Raw genomic sequence first — 22669 nt, forward strand, 5'->3', positions numbered from 1 at the left:
AAAAACCAGTACTGTGAATAGAGGTGCTGAGTCATGATATGGATGTGTATGCAAAATGCGCAAAAGCCACTGAAAGAATGAACCCTTTCCAAAACTTAAATGTTGCTCAGCAGAGTTCTCCAGTTCAGACTGAAGTTTATGGTGCTTACACAGCACCTTGACTCTAGGGAATTAACAGTACCAGGAAGGAAAAGATGTGAGGCAAAGTAACGTGCACGAACAAAACTCGAAGCCAACGCAAGGCCTGGAATTTAGTGCATGCAATGCAAAGGTACAGTCATGGATCATATAAATTGTGGGTTTGATGTATAACTAAACACCACATAATTCTTTTGTTTGATGCAACCATGATACAGACTCCTCACAACTGTGGTACATCCATTACCAGCAGTCCTCCTCTGGTGCCCTCATCCTTGTTTCTTTGTTGCCACTTCTTAGCTATTGACATGAGGCCCCATATTTGAAGGGATTTCTTCTCTAGTTATGAAAATCTTGAGTTTACAATTTACTAACTCATCTCCAGGTGGGATTACACATGCTTCTCTTCAGAAGCCTATGATATGTTCAAGCAGAATCAAAGGGGGCATGGTTGTTTTAATGGATATGGAAACTCAATATTACTTATCAGCGGATTGGGGCACTCCTGGCTTCCCAAGGGTATTTATTTGTAGAGGCAATCTGGTCATGATGACTCCAAATCAGTGGCAGGAGAGAATACAGAGCAATGTACAGTGATGAGCGTGGGATGAAAGTGGAAGACTGCCAGAAGTGGAACTGCAAAGAATGTATTTACAAAATCATCAGTGAAAAGGAAAATGAGGATTCTTCCTGCAAAAGTCAGATGCCTGGGAACAAATACTGAAGGGTGTGTTCCTGAACAAGGAATACTATTCTGGGAAACTGTGCTTCTGAGTGGGGAGTCATCTGGTAACTAAAGTAATCCCCAAAGCAAGGGTTAATATGATCACTGTATCTCTTAACATGGGAGCATTGAGTAGGAGTCTGGTAAACGTATTACTTCTGTTTTTTTCAAATGACTACAGCTGCTGGTGAAATACAGCCTGCAGTTTTAGCACCAGTATTTCAAGCAGTATGTTAAAAATTAGAGGGTCAGGGAAGAACTGGAACATTTATTAAATTATTTGGAACTATGTGTTTTAATGAAATACTCAAGGACTTTGACTTGGTTAGTTTAGTGAGGAAAAGCTTTGTCTTATCAAAGGTAACTGGTCTGTAGTGCCAATACAGTGAACAGACACATGAGAAAGTAACTCTTTCAGTGCTGAAAGAAGTAACAGGAGTGAATGTCTAGCAATTGCACAAGTTAGATAAATGCAGCTTACTCATGACTTCCCTGGAAGTGTTTAAGACCAGGTTGTATGGAGCAACCTGTTCTAGTGGGAGCTGTCCCTGACCATGGCAGGAGTGTTGAAACTAGATGATCTTTAAGGTCCCTTCCAACCCAAATAATTCTGTGATTCTATGATTCTATGACACAGACATTTTTTAAAGAGAAGGGTAACCATCCACTGGAACAACTTAGTACAGATGACATTAGACTCTTCATCACCAGTAATTTTTAAATGAAAATTGGATTATTGTTTTGTAGGAAAAAAACCCCTAGCTTAGGCAGCAACTACTTCAGAATGTTTTATAACCAATACTATGTCAAAAAACAGCCTACACCTTTGTTCATTTAATCTAGGATACATAACATTTCCAGTGTAACAACTTTAAGGTAATCAGAAGCATGCATAAAGCATGCCTGACTACAAAGCCTGTGAGGCATAAAAGCATTTCCAACATTTACTTGTTTTTATCTAAAACTATTCTTGGCTGTGCAATAACTGCGGTGCAATGTAGGTACCACTGCAGTAGCATCAGACAGGGTGGCAGCAGCACAAAGCTCAGAGCTGGATGCAAAATCCTTCCGCAAATCAAAGTGAATACTTGGATGTTTAGTCCATGCTGAGCTCCCTGCTGTTGCCTGCAGCTCAGGAACTGCGAACAGACAAGGTTGTAACAGCAGCTGATACTGCACCCTCTCCAGAGTGGTTCAAAGAAAGGCCTAGGTGGAAAAAGTGTCTGTCCCTGACTTGTGAAGTCAGACTTTTCACAGAAGAACCTCATTCATTGGGAAAATATAACAGTTACAAGACTTGTGGTGGATTCTGTCACTCTAATTCAAGCTTCTATGTCTCCCTCAAAAACATCCCCTTGCTCTGCACAAGTTCCTGGCTTCATTAGGAAAACTACTAGGTAATATTCTTAAGTCTGTGCTTTGATGAAGTCAAATAATTACTAAAATGGTCCCTTCTGACTTCAGAAAATATAAAAAATATCAGTGGACGTTTTCCATTAGCAGTGGAGAAAAAGAGATTTTATTTTAAAGCCAAAGTAATGGATTTTTCAGTTACTTACTTAGTAGTTTTCAGAATCTGCACATGTAATGAATTGTGTTCTTTAATACAGAAAATAAATTAAGGCTATGATTAAAAGAAAAAAAATCTTAATTTCAATTCCTAAATACTTCTGTTAAGGTCTGGGAAAAAAAATGGACACACTTTCGAACATGAGAAGCCCTCAGGAACTCCCACTGATCCTAAGGTGCGAAGCAGCAGAGTGGTGTTTATAAGGAGGAAGGATGTAGATTTAGGGCTTTGACAAAGGAGCCCTGACTCATCTTGTGATGGCAGTTGTTAACACCTTAATCCAAACAACCCTCCTGCTCCTTGGCCTCGGAGTCATCATGCCTTTTTCTAATCCACTGCTTGGTAGCTACCTGGGAGCAGCACTCAGTTGTTTAGCTCACGCTGCTGTTCATGTGTTTTAACTAACTGGTGAAGATGGGTACAAGCATGTGTTTCCCTCAGCTCCGGGGATGGAGATCCCTCGAGAACAGACAAGGTGGGCAGCTGTTAATAGTAGCAAACTACAGTGCCACAGGAAAAAGACTTTTTTTGTCTTTTTTGTTTGTTTGTTTTGTTTGAAGAGCTTAGTTGCAGACACAGCTGCGCCTGAAGAGATCAGACTTTTCACAGGACATACCTGGCATTCTGAGGACAAAACCCAAGTCTCCAGGCTGCCAGAGATCTAATGTAACCAAGGAAGAATATTCTTCCCCTATGAATAAATCTTTAGAGACTTCCTAAAGTTCAGGTTAATGATCGGATCATGTAAATTCAGATAGCATTTGGGGATAATTTAGGCTTACATTGCTGCAAAACAGAAAGAAGATCTCTAAAATGTCATTTTAAAGATGAAAGCCATTTTTAAGTCCTACTAATGTAAAAATTATTTAAAAAGCATGAAAGTCTTTTTAATCATCAGATTTCTCTAAAAGTATGTAAATTATTTTTGCATGGCTACTTCACTGCGCGTGTAATTTTACCTTGGACTGAATTTTTGCAGACAAAAAGTAAATGCTCTCAATAAAGGAAGTACAAACAAAATAAAAACAAATTTTCAGATGCTTGAATCCACAACTTCTTAACTTTTTAACTGCTCTAAACTTCTTGAATTTTTCTGCAATTTTTAGGACCACTGTGATTGCAACCCCAGTTTTCATAAAACTTTCCTTGAAGCAGAAAAGGGTATCAACAGGATATCAATTATATTATAATTCTGGGCCATTTTATATTCTACCTTCATGTTTCCAGTGGAAAATCTAATTACCACTATTATAATCCATGACAAAGGAAGGTATCTATGGCATGTATCTACAGTTTATATTGACAACACAGTTTCTTCACTGGAAGAAGCTGTATGTTTCTGTTGTTTTGTGAGGAAATCTTTAAGCACTACATTTTTTTCCCCAGTACTGCATCCAAGAGAAGAAGTCTCAACCCTTCCCTTCAGCTTACTCTTTGATACATCAGCCAGGCCCAGCTCATCCCCTGTGCTGTTGGGGCCTTTCAAGGGGAGCAACAAACTCAGGAGTATAGACAGTCTGGTGTTTAATAGAACAGAAGGTACTGGAAATTCCAGTCCAGCTCCTCCAGTCTCCAAGTAAGGCACATTGACTTGTTCTACGAAGAAGGCTTGTTTGCAGAATTTTTGCAACACAGCAGTTGTTTGGGGAATAAGAGGTATATTAGATGCAGACAGATCTGTCAGGGGATGTAGCTGTGAAACTCTTCTGAACTATAACATAATTTTCAGATCTGTAAATATGCCAGATTTTGGTCAACTTTAACAGAAATCGAAAAAGGCACAACCTCAACATAAGAATCGTGATCCTCCCAAAGTTTAAGTCTATGCTCCAGAGCCTGGAGTAAAATCCCTGAAATGGCAATAAGAATTTATAGAACAAAAATAAAATTACATATTTTCCTTGATCTCATTCTTCAAAAAGGACAAAGGATTTTTCTGAAGTTTTCAAAAAGCACTTGGCTTGAAACAGCCAATTAGCCTAGAGAATTGAATCTTGTTAACTAAAAAAAGGAAATACCACAGTAAATGAAAATAAGATTTGGTGATAGAAGATATTAGGTAAATCTAACTATAGATATTAAAAACTATGTTTAATAATAAAGTGACAATCCACATAACAGCTCTTACAATTTCACTAAAGTAAATTATTAAAATTTCATTAAATTAAATTATTATCTATCTGTATTGGTTTACTATAAACAATTAGGGTTCCAGTTTCTTAATTTTTATTATCTAGAAGTCAGAAGTAACAAGAGTGGCCGTTTGGAAATTCTTTGTTTCCTTTTTGTAGTGTTACATACATACCTCTTCAGAGAAGCCAACAGCTTCATTCGTGCTAGTGAATTCTCGTTACGGCTAAAGAGGGAGTCTGGGACTCTGTAGACTGCATAAAAAAGAAAAAAGGCTAGACTTCTGATCCCAAGCCAATAAAATAATTACTTGATATAACTAAAAAGCCAATCAAGAAAAAGGAAATACTTCAAATCATAAATAATAATAAAAAAATACATTTACTGAAGCTAGCTTTTTAAGAGGCCAGTCCACCCTTTTCTACTAGCCTATTCAATATGAAACAGTTCTATGACACTCAAACTTTCTATTGTGGGGATTAGAAATCATCACAGGCCCTTGTTACAAGTCATCATCCTTTCAGTCAATCATCAGTTACAAGTCCATCATCCTTTATCACACCATATGATTAAGGCCTTGTTCTGGAAAGGATTTTTTTTTTTTTTTTGAAGATATCACACTGAATATAGATGCTATTCTGAAAAGAAGGTCTCTATCTTGATTTTCAATAGAAACTCTCCACACCAAACAGCTTGCAGGCACTGGGCAGTGATGCTGAATGAGATCCCTGGAAGAATGAAATACAAGTACTAAGCTTGACTATGTTGATCCCAGATCTTCAGACTAAGGGTATAGACACAAAGCAAATTACACAATATGCAAATACATCGTATCACATCTGGATTACATATGCTCAGCTTCTTCTCCATAGAGAAATCCTTCATAAAATTCATTAGCAATTTACAGAAATAGAAGTATGGCGATAGATACTATTTAACTATCAGAAAAAGGAAAAAAAAATCCTCTTCTACCAAATCAGATAGATAGATAGATAGATAGATAGATAGATAGATAGATAGATAGATAGATAGATAGATAGATAGACAAAAAGAGATTGATGATGCCAAGGGATGCTAAAGCAGAAACAGAACTGCTGAATGCAACATTCTTGTTTCCTAACCCAGCTGATTTTCAAATTTGAGCAGAACAGCCCACTGACGCTGCAGCTGTAGTTACCTTTCCATGTCTTACATTGTCTTGATGTAAGAAACAGACTGGAGAAATATGTAGAGCTAAGCATGTTAGAGCAATGATAGGTCCAGAAAAGCCCATCAGGATAAACTGGTTAAGTTCTGTAACAAATTACAAGATGCAGTCAAGTAAATATTACTTACTGCTAAGACCACCTTTTTTTTCCTCTTTTTAAGACTATTTCCTAAATAAAATGACAACTTATCAGGGGTTTAGTTCACACAGGTAATCAATATGAAAAAGCATATTAAAAACCCCCAACACTCAGACCAAATAATTCAAAGAGTCATACTTATTTTATTGAAGTAAGAGAAAGACAGCAGCACTTACAACAATATTTTAATAATCCCATTTTTTAAAATATTTAAGCTCTTTTAGCATGTGACACTCAGTTTTTCTTATCTATTTGATGCTATCTACATAAAACTGCATTTTCCCTGGCCATACATGATTATTTACTTCCTAAAACAATAAATAATTTTTATGTGTTGCCAACAACTAACAATCTCACTATTCAGAAAAATCGCCCTCCCTTTAGGAATTTTACATTTGTGAAATTGCTATATAGAATATACAAATATGCTTTTTCCCCATTGCCTGTCACAGACTACTTACAATAAATCTGGGGTCTTAAGATGACAACAGAGCCCAAGTTAAAAACCACTGTCCTCAAAAGTTGGATTTCTGTTTTTATTAGTGCTTCCTCCTTTTCTGTTAAAAGAATATCCTGGGGTATCTGGATTAGCTGATAGTGTGGTGCAGCCTTTGTGTTATAGTTAAAAACATTCACTGCTTTTTCTACTATTGTGATAAAATTCATTAATATGCATTGAATGCCCTCAGACCCATGTATTGAGTGGTTTGGTTTTGGTTCTTTAAAAAAAATATATATATTTCTTGATATGTCATGAAGAATACACGAAAACTGGGCAAACCAATATGCCCTTAGCACTTTTGCTCAGTACATTTATCCTTCTATCTTGTAAATACTTAGACATACGAATGGGGATATGCATGTGTGCAGTGTAGCTCAATTTGCTAAGATCACATGTATAAATGTCAGATCAAGGCCTAAACTGTCAGTAAAGTGCTTAATTTGCATAATTTGAATTGAAGAGAGTAGTAGTGGCACTACCTGGCAGATTAAATGTAAGACTAGACCCACAGGGAAAGGGTCTTTTTTTCCAAAATATTTGAAGACATAAGCAATCTAGTATGTTCCAAACTGAAAACATTCATTTTTTACAGAATTTTTATGAACCTTAGGAATGAAAATTAATTTGGACAAGTTGAAAGAGAGACTCAAACTCCATGACTAACATGGGAATTACCCTAATCCTCTCTTCAACTTAATCATGGAATTTTAACAAGGTTTTTCTGGAAGCCCTTGAGATCTCCTAGGTTGAACATTAACTTATACTTTATACTAGTTAAATGCAATAAATGCTCATATATGCAATCTGAGGCCGAGTTAGGAGAACAACTCTTTGAGTTCTAAATCACTTGTTTGAATCTTGGCCAGAAATTGCCACCATTTGCTGGCTTTTGCATAATATACATAAAAAGCCTTGACAATCTCAATCTAACTCCGAATTCCCAGCTATGCCTACTTAATGCTAGATCATTTCTGAGGGGACCAAAAGAAAAAAAAGAGCTTCTTCTCTTGGGCTTATGCTACAGATGAAGCATAAAACCCGAGGAATCATTCATGTTTGGAAGGAATGCACAGGTTTCTTCCCTGCTCTCTCTCACCATAAAGCAATGCAAAGATTATACCTTAAAAAGGTATTACCCACCCCTGCTCTCTTATCTCTTTGTCACAATATCCAAAAGTAGGAAACTATGAGCTGGAGGAATCTTTTGGTTATAATGTAAATGAGGGAAGCCAACTGCTTGACAGAAACTTGTTCAAGACTAGAAGACTCAGTAAAATGATGACGGTGTGAACAATTTTTCTGCCAGTGTTACTATTTCTGCTAAGTAAATTTAAAGGCAGTAGTAGAACTGTAAGACGCATCAGCCAGAGCTCAGATCTGGTAACTTTCCAGCTATGCTGCAGTCTTTTATTTTTTTCAGGCCTTTAGGGATGGATGGGTTGAAGGATGTGTGAGGCCAGGCTCATTTAGGTGACAGGTAATTACTCTCACCGGACAGTTGGTTTATGGAATTGTTTATGCTGGGTGCTTTGCATTTTGTAGAACACTTGTAAGAGTGAATAAATGCTCAAATACAGTCATTAGTAAATGCTAATATTTTGCTTACCTACCAGAAAATACAAACAGGAGTCTATTACTCAGGGAAAGTCACTGTTTCAGAAGCAAATCCAAGCAATTCTCGTTAGAATTGCTAAAGAGACTGAACACGTGTTCCGTGAGGTGCAAATCCGGGAAACTCTTCCTTGTACCAGTGTTCAAACATCAGCTATGCCCTTCTTGCTTACTTTCACTAAGTCTTGGGCTAAATTTTAATCCGAAATTCATGACCAGGTGGTGTTTCCCTCACTTACTGTTCTTCACAACTCCTGGGATCGGTGCAATTGCATGGGCTACAACTTTAAAGAGGGCGCGTGAAGGGAGGGGCTGGCGGGGGTCTGTTTTTTCTGATTGAGGCTGCTCTTCTCGGCTGAGTCTCACTTGGTTGTTATGACTTGCAGGTGGTGAGTGGCTCGCTCGCTGCCCGGGCCCTGCTCTGCCCCGCGGAGGCGGCGGGCGGCGCGGTTCCCGCTCCGGCACCGGCGGGCACGCATCTCCCCCGCGGCTTCTGGGCCTGTCCTCCCTCTTCCCTGACTTGGGTACAGAGCTGTATCGCAGCTCACAAGTGACCGCTATTTCCAGTTTCAAGACTAATGAAATCAGCATCGTAAAAGCGCGTACTTACCCTGCCTTTCCCCGACAAAAATATAAAAGCAAATCCGCTGTTTCCTTTCAAAACATGAGCATGACGGTTTGTGTTATTTTCTAAAGCAGGGGGAGGAAAGTATTTTGCTTCCAAGTTCAAGTGTAAAACAAGATGCCTTAAAATAAATAATGCACCATTTTGAATCACTACTTCATGAGATTGTCTAGGGGCCAATGCCTACAAATCCTCCCCTTATTATATCCAAGGATGGAAGCTCTGATGCATGGACACAAAACAACTTCGCCGACTGACCTATGGGCGAGAGAAAATCTGTGCCAGCTCCGCAAATGAGCCAGCACCGGTACTCGCTTCTCTAACTGTTCGCTCAGCAGCACTTCCCAGCTCTCTTCCACACGCTGACATTTTTGGACAAGCCAAGCTTTTGAAAACGTTTGCTGATAAAATTCAGCAGGTAGATTAGGAAAAAAAATACGGAGGGGAGGTGGTTAAAAAAAAACAAAAAAAGCTAAGCAGTAACAGCTGAGCGGAACTTGCCGAGCCGCCAGCACCCGGGCAGCGGGCGGGCACCAGCGGCGCCCCCGCAGCTTCTCACTGCACCGACTGTTCCCTGCCGAGCACGGCAGCTCCTTCCTTCCCCAGCAAGTTCTCGCCCCCCCCCAAACCATTTCAGTGCACCAAGTGTGTGGGTTGGAATTTATTTCGCTCCCCCGCTCCTGAGCTGCTGGTGTTGCAGGGTGAATGGGCGCTGGCGCCTGCCCCGCTGCCCTCAGCGCCCGCTCTCCGGGGACCGAGGAGGGGCAGCGCTATTCGCAGGCACAGCGGCGAATTTCCCCGGCGCTCACTCTGCCGTGCCGTTCCCATTGGCCGTGCGGCCGGCAGGGAGCGACGGGAGGCGAAGAGGGAGCTGCCAGCAGCAGGGAGGCAGGCAGGCACCGGGCGAGCGCGTACACAGGCGCACGGCAGGCAGAGGCTGCTGGGGTATTGTTATCATTGTGCTTCGGCGGAGGGCTTTGCCTGCAGGGGGAGGGGTGGAGGGAGGAGAAGAAAGAGGGAGAGAGAGAAAGTGCGGGGCGAGCATGCAGCAGGGCTGGGGCCGGCGAAGCGGCGGTGCTGGCGTGCCCGGGCTGAGGCGCTGAGAGGAGCCGCCTGCTCGAGCTCGCTGAGGGCCACCGGCGGGAGGAGCGAGGTGGGCACGATCCAGACGTGGGGAAGTCAGCCAGCCGAAGGGAGCCGCCACCGCACTGGCCTCGCAGCAGCAGCAGCGACTACTTCTTTCTTATCTCCCAGCCTTTTGTTCGCCCATCCTCCTCCTCCTCCTCTTCCCTGCCCACCCTCTGCACCGCGTAGGGGGCTCGGCAGAGAGACAAGCAGGCTGACCCAGAGCTGAGTTTTATCCATCCTCCGCCCCCCGCTCTCTCTGCCGTCTCTCTCTTCCTCCGCTGCATCGCTGCCCATGAGCTAGAGCGGCAGCCGGCTCCGGCAGGCGGGGGCAGACGCCGACCGCAGCTCCCGGCAGCTGCCGCTGCCCGACCCTCCCCGCCGCTCCCCTCGCCCCGCTCCGCGGGCTCCAGCCGCGCTCCGGAACTGCTGGGGGCCGCCCTGCCGCCGCCCCTTCTCGCCTCCATGTGCCGGGTAGCGGGAGCGCCGCCGCGGATCCTGCCGCCGCTAGCGCTGATGCTGCTGGCGGCCCTGCAGCAGGTAAGCACCGCCGGCGGGGAGCGGGCCGGGCTGCGGCTCTTTGTTCTCCTACGGGCGGCGATGCCCGGGGAAGGCGGGAGAACCGGGGGGCAAATGGGAGGGGGGGGGGGACAGGCAGGCTCCGCTTTGAGGAGGGGGAGTCTCGGGGAGGGGGTCGGGGAAGGTGGCAGTCGCCGCTGCCCCGCTGCCGGTGTGCCCCGCGATGGCTTGTGGCCGCTTGCGCGGAGCCACCTGCTCGGGGCAGCCCCGCCGGGCTCCGGTTCCGCGCTCCGGGGAGACAGGGGGGTTCGTGCCCAGGGCCGGCTGAGAGGGAGAGGGTGGTCCCCGAGACGCGAGAGGTGACGGGGCGCGGATTCCCCCCCTCGCTGCCGGGAGAGCAGGTGCCACGGGACGGGGGGGCCGGCCGGTCCCCGCGCGGCCGGCAGGAGCACGGGAGCTCGGCCCCGCCATGAGCGCGGGGGACAAAGTAACGGAGCGGGGAACGGAGCGCACATCCCACTCTCCCGCCCCGCGTGGGGAAGGGCGGGCGGGGGTGCCAGAGAAGTGCGGGGAAGGGGGCGGCCCCCGCGTCTCGACTACCCCCAGCTCCCGTGCCCGCTAATCCCTTCCCGGGAAGAATTTAATCAGCCTCCGCCTGGGCGCTGGGCTTCCCCACCCCCTGCCGCTAACGGGAATTTCCACTGGGACGGGCTCGGGCTCCGAAGTGTTTAATTTATTATTATCCGAGTCCTGCTGCTGCCTCGCTGGGGCCCTCCAGGCGGGCTCTGTCCCGAGTGACGGGGTCCTGGGCAGGTGGTCGCGGGACGCGGGGAGGCGCCGGGCACCGCCAGCCGCGATGTGCTCCCCGTGGGGTGCAGAAAGTAGGGGTCTGCGGCGAGATAGGACTGCCGGGACGCTGGGGGGGGCGGGTGGGAGAACGAGGAGACGACAAAATGGATCCCGGTTGGGGCAGCGAGGGCAATGCCCGCGGGACGGTGGTTGGGACGGTGGTTGGGCTCCCCTCCGGCAGCGCGCGGTGTCCGGAGCGGGCGCGGAGCCCGCGGAGCTCCCCGAGCGGAGGTGGGAGGGTGGCGGTGGGTTCCCCGTTCGCTTTGTGCTGGCTGAGCTCGTATCCGGCGCCGCGCCGGGGGTGGAGAGGGCGGTAAGTCCGAAGGACAGATGGCGCAGATCATCGCCTCTTAATGGTATTTACGGTTGGGGCATTTCTGCCGGGCCGGGGGAGCGGGTTGAGGCGAGGCCGGCAGCGGGGCCGGGGTGCTGGGGCGGGCAGGGCGCCCTCCCGCCGAGCCCGCAGCGGCTGGCGCAGGGCGGGGGTGGCGGCGGGCGACAGCCACTGTCCATGGTGCGGCCCCGCCGCCTCCGCCGCAGCGGGGGGCAGGAGGAGCCCGGCCGTCCGCCCGTCTCCGCTTCTCCGTCCCTCTGACACCCCCATCCCCTCACGGGTCCCCAGGCGAATGAGTCCCTCCCGCAGTTTCTGAGGCTGTCTTGGGGGCTGATGACTTGCACCAGGCGAGGTACGAGGATTTTCCCTTGAGTCTTAGGGGGACGCAAGGCAGGCTGGCTGGCGTGACACGGGAGTATCCGGCTGGGCATGAGCGGCTGCATGTGAGAGCAGCCACCCTGTTCAGAAACTTGTGATGTGCCACTTTACCGGCTGTTGTTATGTTGGGTTGTGTTTTTTTTTTTTTTAAAGTCCTTATGTGCTGTTTACTGTATGTGCTTTCAGTTCTGTTTAGTCTTCCTATCTCAATAAATCTTTAAAGCACAAAATCTGCAGTAAGCTTTTATTCCGTTTTTTTTTTCCTTCTACCCAAGGCAGGTTTGAAATTGAAGCACAAGCTATGAATTAAGGACAGGAGCTAACCGTGTTGCTTTTATGTATCACTCAGTGTCACTGGCACGTTACGGTTGGGGAATCCAATTTCCCCCTTGTTTGGGTATCCATTAAATCAGGTTAGGGTTGATTTTTAATAGTGTGTAACAAAATTGGAACTTGGGTATGAAATCAGATTTATAGACCTGTGTCTGTACAACACTTTCATTTTAAAAGCTCTTTTTTCCTCTCCCCTTCTTCTTTCATGCATACTGCGAAGAACCTTCCCAAGCTAGGTGCAGTGCTAACTTTTTATTCCCCTGTCATCGCACCTACTAGTTTTGGTTTGTAGGAGGTTATCTGTGTCAGGTTCTTTTGAAATGCTGAACCTTTCCGCTTAGTTTTTCCTCTGTGCAACACAACTGCTATCTACCTTTATTTTCTACAGTTATTAATCAGTTTGTTGTTTGTTAGTGGTGTAGAAAAGCTGACATTATGGAATTACTTGAGAGATTGTAACTGGAATCAGATTTTATGGCAGATCTGTGGATGTTGTTTATGTACAGGAAATGGGGCTCTAGAGTTTTAGTGATATGTAACCTGCTCAAGACAGAAGAGAATGAAAACTGCCCTTTATTTTGCTGGTTAGCAGATCAGTATGAGTCTGAGAGTATTATGTGAAAAAAATCCTGACAGAAAAGAGGATAAAAGGAGTGAGTCTTGTTTTTCTGGCTAAAACAACAGTTCCAGTCCAACAGGATTTAAGAAGGAATGGGAAAGCTAGCATGAGTTTACAGGAATGAAAATACTGTTAGAAATAAACTGGAAAGGGGAGTACAAATTGTGCTCAAAAAGGGAATAATTTTTTTTTAACATATAATATAAGGTGATTGAAGCACTCTGTGGATGTTGTCCATTTCTAAATCAAAAGCAAGTAAACAATTAAACAGTTTTGGAGCCTTCGGAGCTTAGGTGACCGGTTTGAATTTGAATTATGATGACAGAGGACATAAGTTATTACCCTCTGCAGGCAGTTTTGGTCATCTTCCAGGTCTTAGCGAATGTATCCAGGTGATAAAGCTACTACCCTAAATGACACTCCCGTTAAGCTGCCTCAGCTGAGAATTCGGCAATGGCGTTTCTTGCCACTTCTACCCCTCTAGTAATCAGCCCCAGCAGTAGTTGCTGGCAGAATTGGGATGAGAAATATTAATGTGGTTTTATGAAGAAGTGGCAGCGAGATCTCCTGTTGTGGGTACATATTCTGTCTCTCACAATATACCTGTGTCTTAGATATTTTTTTATCAGTCTATTTTAAGTAATACAGTAAATATACAATTGTATAAACATACGTTTTAGGATGTCTCTGATTTTCAACCCCATTAACAGACTCCAACATCATTAACTCCTTACAAAGTGAACTGAAATGAATTGAATGCATTTTATAACATATCTCATAAGCCCCAGACCAGGATAGCTATGTGAGTACCTCAGCCTTTTTGGAAGTAGATCTTTCTGTTCTGGTTTTACTTTGTCTTCAAAGAATCTATTGGAAAAGTTAAATGTGGCAGGCTATTGCAGCAGAGAGCTCTCTAATCATTGTCTCTCTGGTCTAGGTGATAGTGATACCACTGACACAGCCTCAAAATTCAGATACTTTTTTTCCTTCAGTTCTGCAATTATCTCTTTGGATATTAAACTGAATATATTATTTAAATATATATTTTGTTACAATAATTCCTAAAAACTACTTTTTGCATCTATTATAGGACAGATAAGGTTGCGTAATTCAGCAGCGAGGTTTTGGAATTTAAATCATTGGTTGACAAAGCAGGAGATAATTTTGGGTATTAAATGAGTTCTAATTGTCTGGCCAGATATTATAGCAAGCTCAGGAATACATATACTGCTTACATAACCAAAGGTGTATATTCTCTTCTGTTGTCAATTTATGTATTTTTAATAAATATGTATTTTCTAGAGAGCCTTCTAGTGCTCTCTCTCCTCGTGGGTAGTACTGCTACCTAGGCATGCAGCTCAGCGTGCTAGGAAGATGAATGTATAGTTTTGATACCAGGTTTTAAAATATTGTCTCAAATTACCATATTTTTGAACTACATCTACTCAAGAGTTTGTAATTCAAAAACTTCCTATCTGTTGTTTTCCCTTCTGCTCCCAGAAGTTGGGGGACCTCCCAGAAACGTCACTGGAAGAACCCTGTCATGTTCTATCTTTCTTAGTTTCATTGATGCTTTTATATCAATAATTTAATTTATTAGTTTTTTAAATAGCTGAACACTAACACATGAGACAATTTAGTTGTGACAGAGTTGCATGTGTATATTTAAAAATAACTTGAGGAAGCTGTGAGTAAAGTTATTTTTACTCAGTACAGACAGTATTGTGTAAGGGACTTTTTATCATGTGGTAAGGAGAAGGAATTTTTGAATGGCTTTTTCTGCCTGAGAGAATAATTTGCCAGTTAAACTCTCTTTCTGTTTCTCATTGGTTTTGTAAATGCTTTTGTAGATTAACAAAAAAGTTTAGAAAACTTGCAGTAGTTTCAGTAGTTCACCACCACTCCCGTTAGGAGGAGAATTTAATTTATTTCAAACAGTGTATACATACATACAAAACATAAGTCCATTCCCCAAAGGTTCCCTGGCATTTTTATTTTAGATTTTTGTTACAAAGTGTGGGAGGAACCTGTAGTGGCCTTGCTGAATACCTGTGTACTTCCAATAACCCAGTGGCACTAGTTGTGCGTAAGGTGCAGTGAGACATGTCAGAGTGAAGAGTAATAAAAGCAAAAGGAATACTTGATGTCTTTTACAGTAGCAGTGGTAAAGTACTTCTCACGTACCACTGAACTGGGACTTGCTCATTGGCCAAGTTAATACTGGTATACAAAGAAATGAGTCTTGAGAGGAAAGAAAGGTACTGTACATTACTGCAGGATGAATTTAGTGAAGATTTGTATTTTGCTAAAGTGTGTTTGTAGTTTGTGAGTTGAGCTGAGAGGGACCTTTCTCACCCAGATGTCAGGCCATGTTGCAGTTTCACCTTGAGAGGTGTATAACCAAGTCTGCATGATTCATCATTTGATTTGATCTTGCAGTTCTCGTTGAAAGATCATGGGAGCTCCGTCTGAATAAAGAAGAGAAATTAGGCTTTCTATTTTTAAATGGTTTATGAAAACAGATACAGGATCAGCAGCTTCCAAGATGGAAGGTGTATCACTGCCGAATCTTTTCAGTGTTTCAGTTAAACTATTTGGTTTTAGTCAGTATTCGTGTATTTAATTAAATATCATGTTTCCAAAAGGCGCATTTATCCTCTCCTCTAGGCACTCCTTGACATATTTAAAAAATATATTTTTACCAACAGACTCCTCTAGGGACTCTTCCATTCCTTATAATTAGCATATAATTATCACCCAGCAGCTGAAGACATAGTTAAAATTTTGTGATCCCCCCAAAGAGGCCCAGCAAGGCCTCCCCAAAGCTCAGGAAAAAGCAGCATCCTCCTGTACACATTAGCAGCAGTTTTCATGTGCTGAGACGTTCAGTGTGAGCAATACAATGGCTATTATCAAATCAGAGAGAGGTCATTTCCTCTTGTACAGAAATTAGAATGTATGGTCCAATACAGGACTGGTTTATTTGGTTGAGATGTTTTTATTATTATAAAAAAAATGTAGCTTAGACTTACAGAAATTCTATTTAGTTCTATTATTGCAGTTGAAATTTTAAGATACCCTACTCTGAACTGTGACTTACTTGAAGAACCACGTTTTGAAAGATGCAGCACTCCCATGTTCTTCTAGTTGAGGGAGGGGAAACGTCCATATCGGGTGATGGCTTTGAACTATGTGGGATATACTAAATAAGTGTCTTCTTTTTTAGTAAAGCAAATGAACGTTGTTTCTCAGTTGGAGTTAACAGAATAGGCTATGAACATGTTTTGTAAAGCTGGCAGATGAACAGGTTGAGAGTCCTTGCTGAGAAGGACTTGGGGGTGCTGGTGGATGAGAGGCTGGACATGACCCAACAAGGTGTGTTTGCAGCCCAGAAAAGCAACGATATCCTGGGCTGCACCAAAACTGTGAGCAGCAGGTCGAGGGAGGTGATTCTTCCCCTCTGTTCTGCTGTGATGAGACCCCACCTGGAGTGCTGCATCCAGCTCTGGGGTCCTAAGCAGAGGAAGGACATTGACCTGTTGGAGGGTCATGAAGATGAGTAGTAGAGGGATGGAACACCTCTCCTATGAGGAAAGTGTGAGAGAATTGTGATTGTTCAGCCTGGAAAAGAGAAGGCTTCAGTGACCTAATTGCAGCCTTCCAGTATCTGAAGGGAGCCTACAAGGAAGGTGGAGGGAGACTTTCTGCGAGGGCATGTAGTGACAGGACAAGGGGGAATAGCTACAAACTGAAAGAAGGTAGGTTTAGATTAGATACTAGGAAGAAATTCTTTACTGTGACAGTGGTAAAGCACTGGAACAGGTTGCCCAGAGAAGTTGAGGATGCCCCATACCTCGACTTGTTCAAGGTCAAGCTGGATGGGGCTTTGAGCAACATGGTCTAGTGGAAGGTGTCCGTGCCCATGGCAGAGGGATTGAAACTGGATGATCTTTAAGGTTGCTTACAACCCAAGGCATTTTATGATTCTATGAACCTTTGGTGGTTTAAAACAACTTTCTTTTAAAACACAGATGTTGCAGATTTTGTCACTTGGGGAAGGTGCTTGAGAGCTGTAAGTATTGGTTTAATTTCTGATCTAAATCTTGCGGTTCATGAAACAGAGCATTAAGTAGAAGTGAAGATGGTCTAACGAAAGCCCTTTCTGGTGTAACTGAATGACCTCTGGGAGGATGTAGCTTGGCACCTACTTTGGAAGCTCTTGGCTTCCTGAACAATTTGAATGAAAGGCACATTTCTTTTGCTTCAGTTGCACTCTACAGTTGAAAACAAATTATACTTGACTACATTTGCTGAAGTACTGAGTACCGTGGGGGTATAAACTGTTGCAGCTTTTCTTTGCAGCGAGTTGGAGATTTAAGAGTTGCTTAACAGTCTGAATTTTAGCATCTAAAGCTTTTCAGAGATGTTCTATCATCCTGCAAAGTATCTTTTGTATGCCTTATGGCAGTAAGTAGAAACTTGCTATGAAATAACACCCACCTTTTACAGCATATCCCACTGTGTCAGATAATGTCTCTACACAAAACTAAAAATGGACAGGACAATCTCTAGAGTTGCAACCTAAGTTGCAAATGAGTATTGAGTACCATCCTGGCTTTTAAATTAATGAAGAAACACCCAGTCTTTAAACACAGTCACAAATGTTTCTGTGATCTGTGCTTAAGTTGAATATTACTGTCATAACTGCAAATTAATATTGGTTATTAAGGAGGAAGAGCTCAAATACTCTGTTCTTGCTTAGTCATACATATAATTATGTCAGACATTGTTTTGAACTTCATACAATAGTGTCCTGGTGAATTGGCTGGACTTGGCAACTAGTAGCTGTACTGTGTTCAATTATACTCTATAGTATGATATTTTCTCTGATGCATACCCCTGTTTCTCATTTTACTACCTAGGCTTATTTTCCTATAGGAGTAAATTACATTGATTATAAAAGAAAGCAGTCTTTCAAAAGCAACTTCCCTTGCATTTTGGTACAATTGCTATTAAGAAATCTTATTTTGTAATACATGCAGAAGAAGAGACTTTGAAGAACAGAGACTTTGATATTTCAGATTAATGTAGCTACTATTGAACTCCAGTGGTGTATGGTATATTTGGAAGTGGTGAGCTTACATTTTGAAATAGATGTTTCTTTAAATGGATGTTTCCAGATGTTTGGAATTGCATTTTAAATATGTCTACTTTTTAGAAACTATGGAAATCGGAAAGGGTTATTAATCCAGAACTGTCAAGACTAGTGAAAAAATCCTGCTTGGCTTTATTCTTGTTTCAGTTTACAAACTTCACAACCGTGAGGCCTGTATTGGAAAACTTCTACTGGTGATGTTTGGAAAAAGATTAAATGTGAATCCTTTAGAATTATAAAATTGAGATTGTCAACAGGTTGTTGTGGTGTTTTTGTAATTTATTTTTTTTTAAACTGAGTTGGAATATAACCTTGGAATTAAAACACAGATTTCTAGTTATGAAACTAAAGTAAGTGAGGAGCACGGTATCAAAATTGCAAACTTAACTGTCTAAGTATATCAAAAAGGTGAATTCTCTTAATTGATTGAATACCAGTTTTGGCAAAGGACTTCTAATTTACATCATGATGCTTCAAAATTGCAGTCTGTGTGTTGCATTTAATCTGAGATCTTACAGTACTGAATTTATATGTATGATCTGACACCATGTTTGACCAGGTGTTAGCTCTCTAGCATCTGAAGATAGTAATGCTTATTACTCATTTTGCAGCTAAAAATGACTAAATAAGTCATAAAGGATGAGGAAAGCAGAATACTTTTTCAATAGTAACTCTATTTTGCTCTAGCAAAGTCTGTCAGCACTTGAGAGGAGAATTTTCCAAGTGCTGAACTTGTTTAAAGTTTTGTAACTGCACTGAGTAGGTTTTATGTGGATACAAGCTAAAGTAATTGCTTTCCATCTTAAAAGACAGAGTTTTTTTGAGTAGAGTCCTTCTGTAGATGAATGTACTAGTAATATTATGTTTGAAACAGTCTTGGGAATTGTACTAGTCACACAAAACTCTGTAAATTACAATAATGTAATTTGTAATCATAATCTTCATTAGCTTTCACCTTTTGCCCCAGATAAGGGGATAAAAATATTTCAGCATCCTCCTTTGCTTGGAGTTAAAATGGTTTAAATCTTGAAGTACTCTTAGGCTGAACTCGATATGACCTGGTGTGTCTGAAGTTGCAACTTCAACTTAATTCAGAACGCTTAACATAGGGCAATTAAGAATTGCTGAAAATTTGAATTCTTCTTTCCCTTGTGTTTTTATTCTGAAACAATCTTTACAAAGGGCTGTTTTTGGAGAGCAGAGTACAGTCTTTTGTTTCTGGATAAAATCGATGGCTGCAAATGAAAGAATAAAGAAGGCTCTCTATTCATGTCCCCCAGCCTTTGTTTCAGTGGGCATTGTTTCAGTTTATAAGAGCTGTTTAGTACATATAGATTACTGGAAAGGCTGAAAGATTCCCAGGCGCATGGGTGCAGACTTGTTAAAAATCCTGCTGTCTCCTCAGCTGCCCACCAAGCCACCCAGTACCTTTTTATATCAATGATACCACGAAAGTCTATTTTTTTTTCTTTTCCACCACATTTATTTTGACATCATCTTTTGTAGAGTAGTTTAAATGAGTCTCTTACTATTTTTCTTTCAAATTATGGGAACCTTATCAAACTTGTGATTTGAGTTCTAAAGGAAACTGGCAGTTGGAATTTTAATTATTTCTGATTTACCATCTTTTTATCTTAAAAACTCGGTGTTTAATTAGACTGTTTGGGCTTAGCTACAGATCCAAGTTCCAGTTTTGCAGGTAACATAGTCCCATGGTAATTTAAACTGTTGCTTTATGTTTGCTTTCTCTTTAAGGTCCACATATAAACATTTTCAGAGCCTTCCCAAATCTTCGTTCGCGAAGCCTCGCCATGATAAACATTTTCAAGTACATAAGCAATTGTACATGGGTGAGATACCTATGTAGAGCTTAAGTCACAAGTAAATCCACACCACAGTTTCCATTAACCTGAAACTTGATAATTATCAAGTTGTCTCACTGAGCACTTACCTGGATAGTGAATTAACTTGCTAGTTATGTAGTAAATTTTTAAATTTTTTAATTTTTGCTAGTGTGAGTGTTGAGTTGCACAGTTAGGAATGTGTTGGTGTTAATGTAGAGCAATGTGTTACAAATGCCTCCTTGTATTAGTGATAAAATTATTCTAGTAGGGCTTGGCAGGCTGAGCTTGACCATGTGTATATCAGTGGAGAGATTATGCTTCTGTCCAGTCCCTTTTCCCTGACGAAACCCTTGTGGTTTGAGGTGCTCCTGTCCCACCTCTGCTTTAATACTCTTTTTCTCTGAAATTACTATTGTGAATTGGTGAATAGCATCATCCTGTCCTCTTTCTCTGTCCTTTTTTTTTTTTTTTTCGTATAGGGCTGTCTTTGTCAAGTGTATGCAGATGTGCTTACATGGCCTTGAACAGGTCTGCTTGGTGGAAGACAATCTGAGAAAATAAAAAGGAAAATCTGATTTAAGTCTTGATTAGATTTAAGTATGATATAACAGCACAGTTGCTTGTGCTTTCAAAGACCATATACTACATCTGGGCATGCATGTGGATAGGCCTTTATTTGGCATGTAGGCATGTTTGAGATTGTGTGAGGGCTCTCGCGATTTCTTGTACGGATCTCAGCCCAGGCTGGCATGGGAGCTGGTCTGTCTGCCTTGTGCAGCGTGAAAGAGATTTTGCCATGTATCAGTTAAGTACTCACATGGAAGATGGACTGTTGTCTTATGCAGCACTGAAATGAGACAAAAACAACCCACTGAAAAGAAATCTTAGTCCTTTGCCACAGAACTGTCCTGGAAAATAGCTTAGCTATCAGAAGTATCTTCTGAATGTGGAAGATAGAGAAAAAACAAGTTTCCAAATGCTGTATTATATTTTTTAATAAAAAGGCATTTATGAAACTCTTAAGACTGTGATTTGAAGGTAAACTTTCTTAACAAGTGAGAGAAAAAGCATTTTCAGTGGCTCAGCTCTACCCTTGTTGTGCAGATTTAATAATGAGCTGCTCTGCTTTTAACTTAATGTCCCTTTGAAATGGAAGGAGATTGCATTGGAAACATTTGGCTTTCTATGGTATCTTTTTGAATGCTAACACAAATGTTAACGTAGTGCAAATGTAACATTTTATCTTGGTTTAGTTGTTCTGGTACAGCCTCACATAGAAATACTCTAAATAAAGCATTTTAAAGCAGTGGTTGAAGTCATTCCTCTCAAGTTATCTGTCTGTGAAAAAGTTGCCAAAGGGTTTTGTGCAACATTTATTTCCAGAGGAAGGAATGTTTTTGTTCCCCTTATGATTCCCCTTCAGTCTTGATGGCTGGTTTAGTGGAAATGCTCAGTTGTCAGAAGAATCAAGATTGTGTATTATTTAGATCTTACCAGACAAGTGGGATTTGTTCCTTCCATTCCAGTTATCAGAAAGATTAACCCTTTGCCCTCGTGGTCCTAATTGCAGGCATTCAGAAACAAAGATTCTGCTTGTACAAGACAGCAGCAAAATGGAGTACATGCCAACCCGAATGTTTCTCTGGTGAATGAGGGTTGCAAGTATTACATAAATTTTGTCTTATGTTTCAGGCACCGATAAAAGCAACCTGTGAAGAAGATATGTCATGCAAGACTGGGTTTCCTGAAGATGTTCACAGTGCAGTGGTGTCAAGGAGTGTACATGGAGGACAGCCTCTTCTCAATGGTATGGTTAGAAAGCATATTTTGATTTTTTTTTTTTTTTTAGTTCCTCTAATTTTAACCATAAATCACTCTGAAGCATTTTTATCCTTAAATAGGGCAGAAACTCTTGCAGGAAAGAACATCAGCTGCTCTGTGATTATTTTTTGATTACTGTCATAGGACTTGGAAAATCTGTTGGCATTAATGGCAGCACATGCACCTCTGACTGTAATTTGAAAACTCTGAGTGTTGGAGGACTTCCTGTTGTTGTCCACTAATTCTCATTCTCAGCACATCATTCGCACTGATGTTTCAGTCTATACCTAGAGCCCAAGTATGCATGATGAGGAGGCAATGAAAATTTTCTTTGTGTGTTATATCTTTCGTAGAAATACTGCACTTACACCCAGTCCTAGTACTCATATTAATGCAGAGACAGTTCCCTTACTGCTTTTTTGTGGCAACCTGAGAAGAGACACCTATGAAAAGCAAGTAACAGGACAGACAGCAACATGAGAGAGTGATTGACTGTGAGCCCTCGGTCAGTGACTGCAGCACTGCAGGCTCTGTAAGAAGCAGTGCCAGGGCTGTCTCATAGTCAGTGTGCTGCTCTCTCACCCTGGCACCTACCTGCATCTGAATGGCACAGTGCCCAGGCTCAGGATGCTGGTGCTCACGTTGTGCTTGGTGAGTGCAAGCCCTTGCCTCCGCCGGGGATGCCCTGCGGTCAGTACATCTGCCCGCGGGTTGTCCAAGTTGGGAATACAGTTCGTTGTTCTTCTTGTGTCTCTATTTTTCAGGGATAGAGTAGGACACAGAGGCACGTACTCTGAATCTTTCCTAGGTTTCCCAGCCAGTTGAGTTTCAGTATACAAGTTTGCAGAAGTACAACATTTTAAAAAATGTGCATTAATTCGTCTGCTTTCTGAACTGGTAACATAATTTTTTTTTAATCTAATTTAGAAATTGTGGAACTAAGAACATCAGTTTTAGATGGTTTCAAAAACAGCTTAAATAAGGGCTAATTTAGTTTAATTTGTTGTTTCTTTAACATATAAATTTGGCTACACAGTTCAAGATAT

At 42.1% G+C, this 22669-nt stretch overlaps 1 protein-coding gene across 5 annotated transcripts in view; it reads left to right on the top strand.

Annotated features, from left to right (window-relative positions):
• Positions 1-9326: 9326 nt before the first annotated feature.
• CDH2 (cadherin 2) overlaps positions 9327-22669 on the top strand; it is a 119512-nt gene continuing 106169 nt past the window's right edge. Inside the window, exons 1-2 of one of the 5 annotated variants that reach the window (XM_017832884.1) lie at positions 9327-9591; positions 21495-21609. In XM_017832884.1, coding sequence (XP_017688373.1) covers positions 9352-9591; positions 21495-21609 — 355 coding nt within the window. In that variant the 5' untranslated portion in view covers positions 9327-9351. Of the gene's footprint in view, positions 9592-10203; positions 10312-11152; positions 11172-11336; positions 11496-21494; positions 21610-22669 lie in introns of those variants that run through there. The other 4 variants (XM_017832894.1, XM_017832913.1, XM_017832922.1 and 1 more) reach the window with 4 other exon arrangements.

The sequence above is a fragment of the Lepidothrix coronata genome, unplaced genomic scaffold, assembly GCF_001604755.1.
Source record: "Lepidothrix coronata isolate B3197 unplaced genomic scaffold, Lepidothrix_coronata-1.0 Scaffold6, whole genome shotgun sequence".
In the NCBI taxonomy this organism is placed as follows: domain Eukaryota; kingdom Metazoa; phylum Chordata; class Aves; order Passeriformes; family Pipridae; genus Lepidothrix; species Lepidothrix coronata.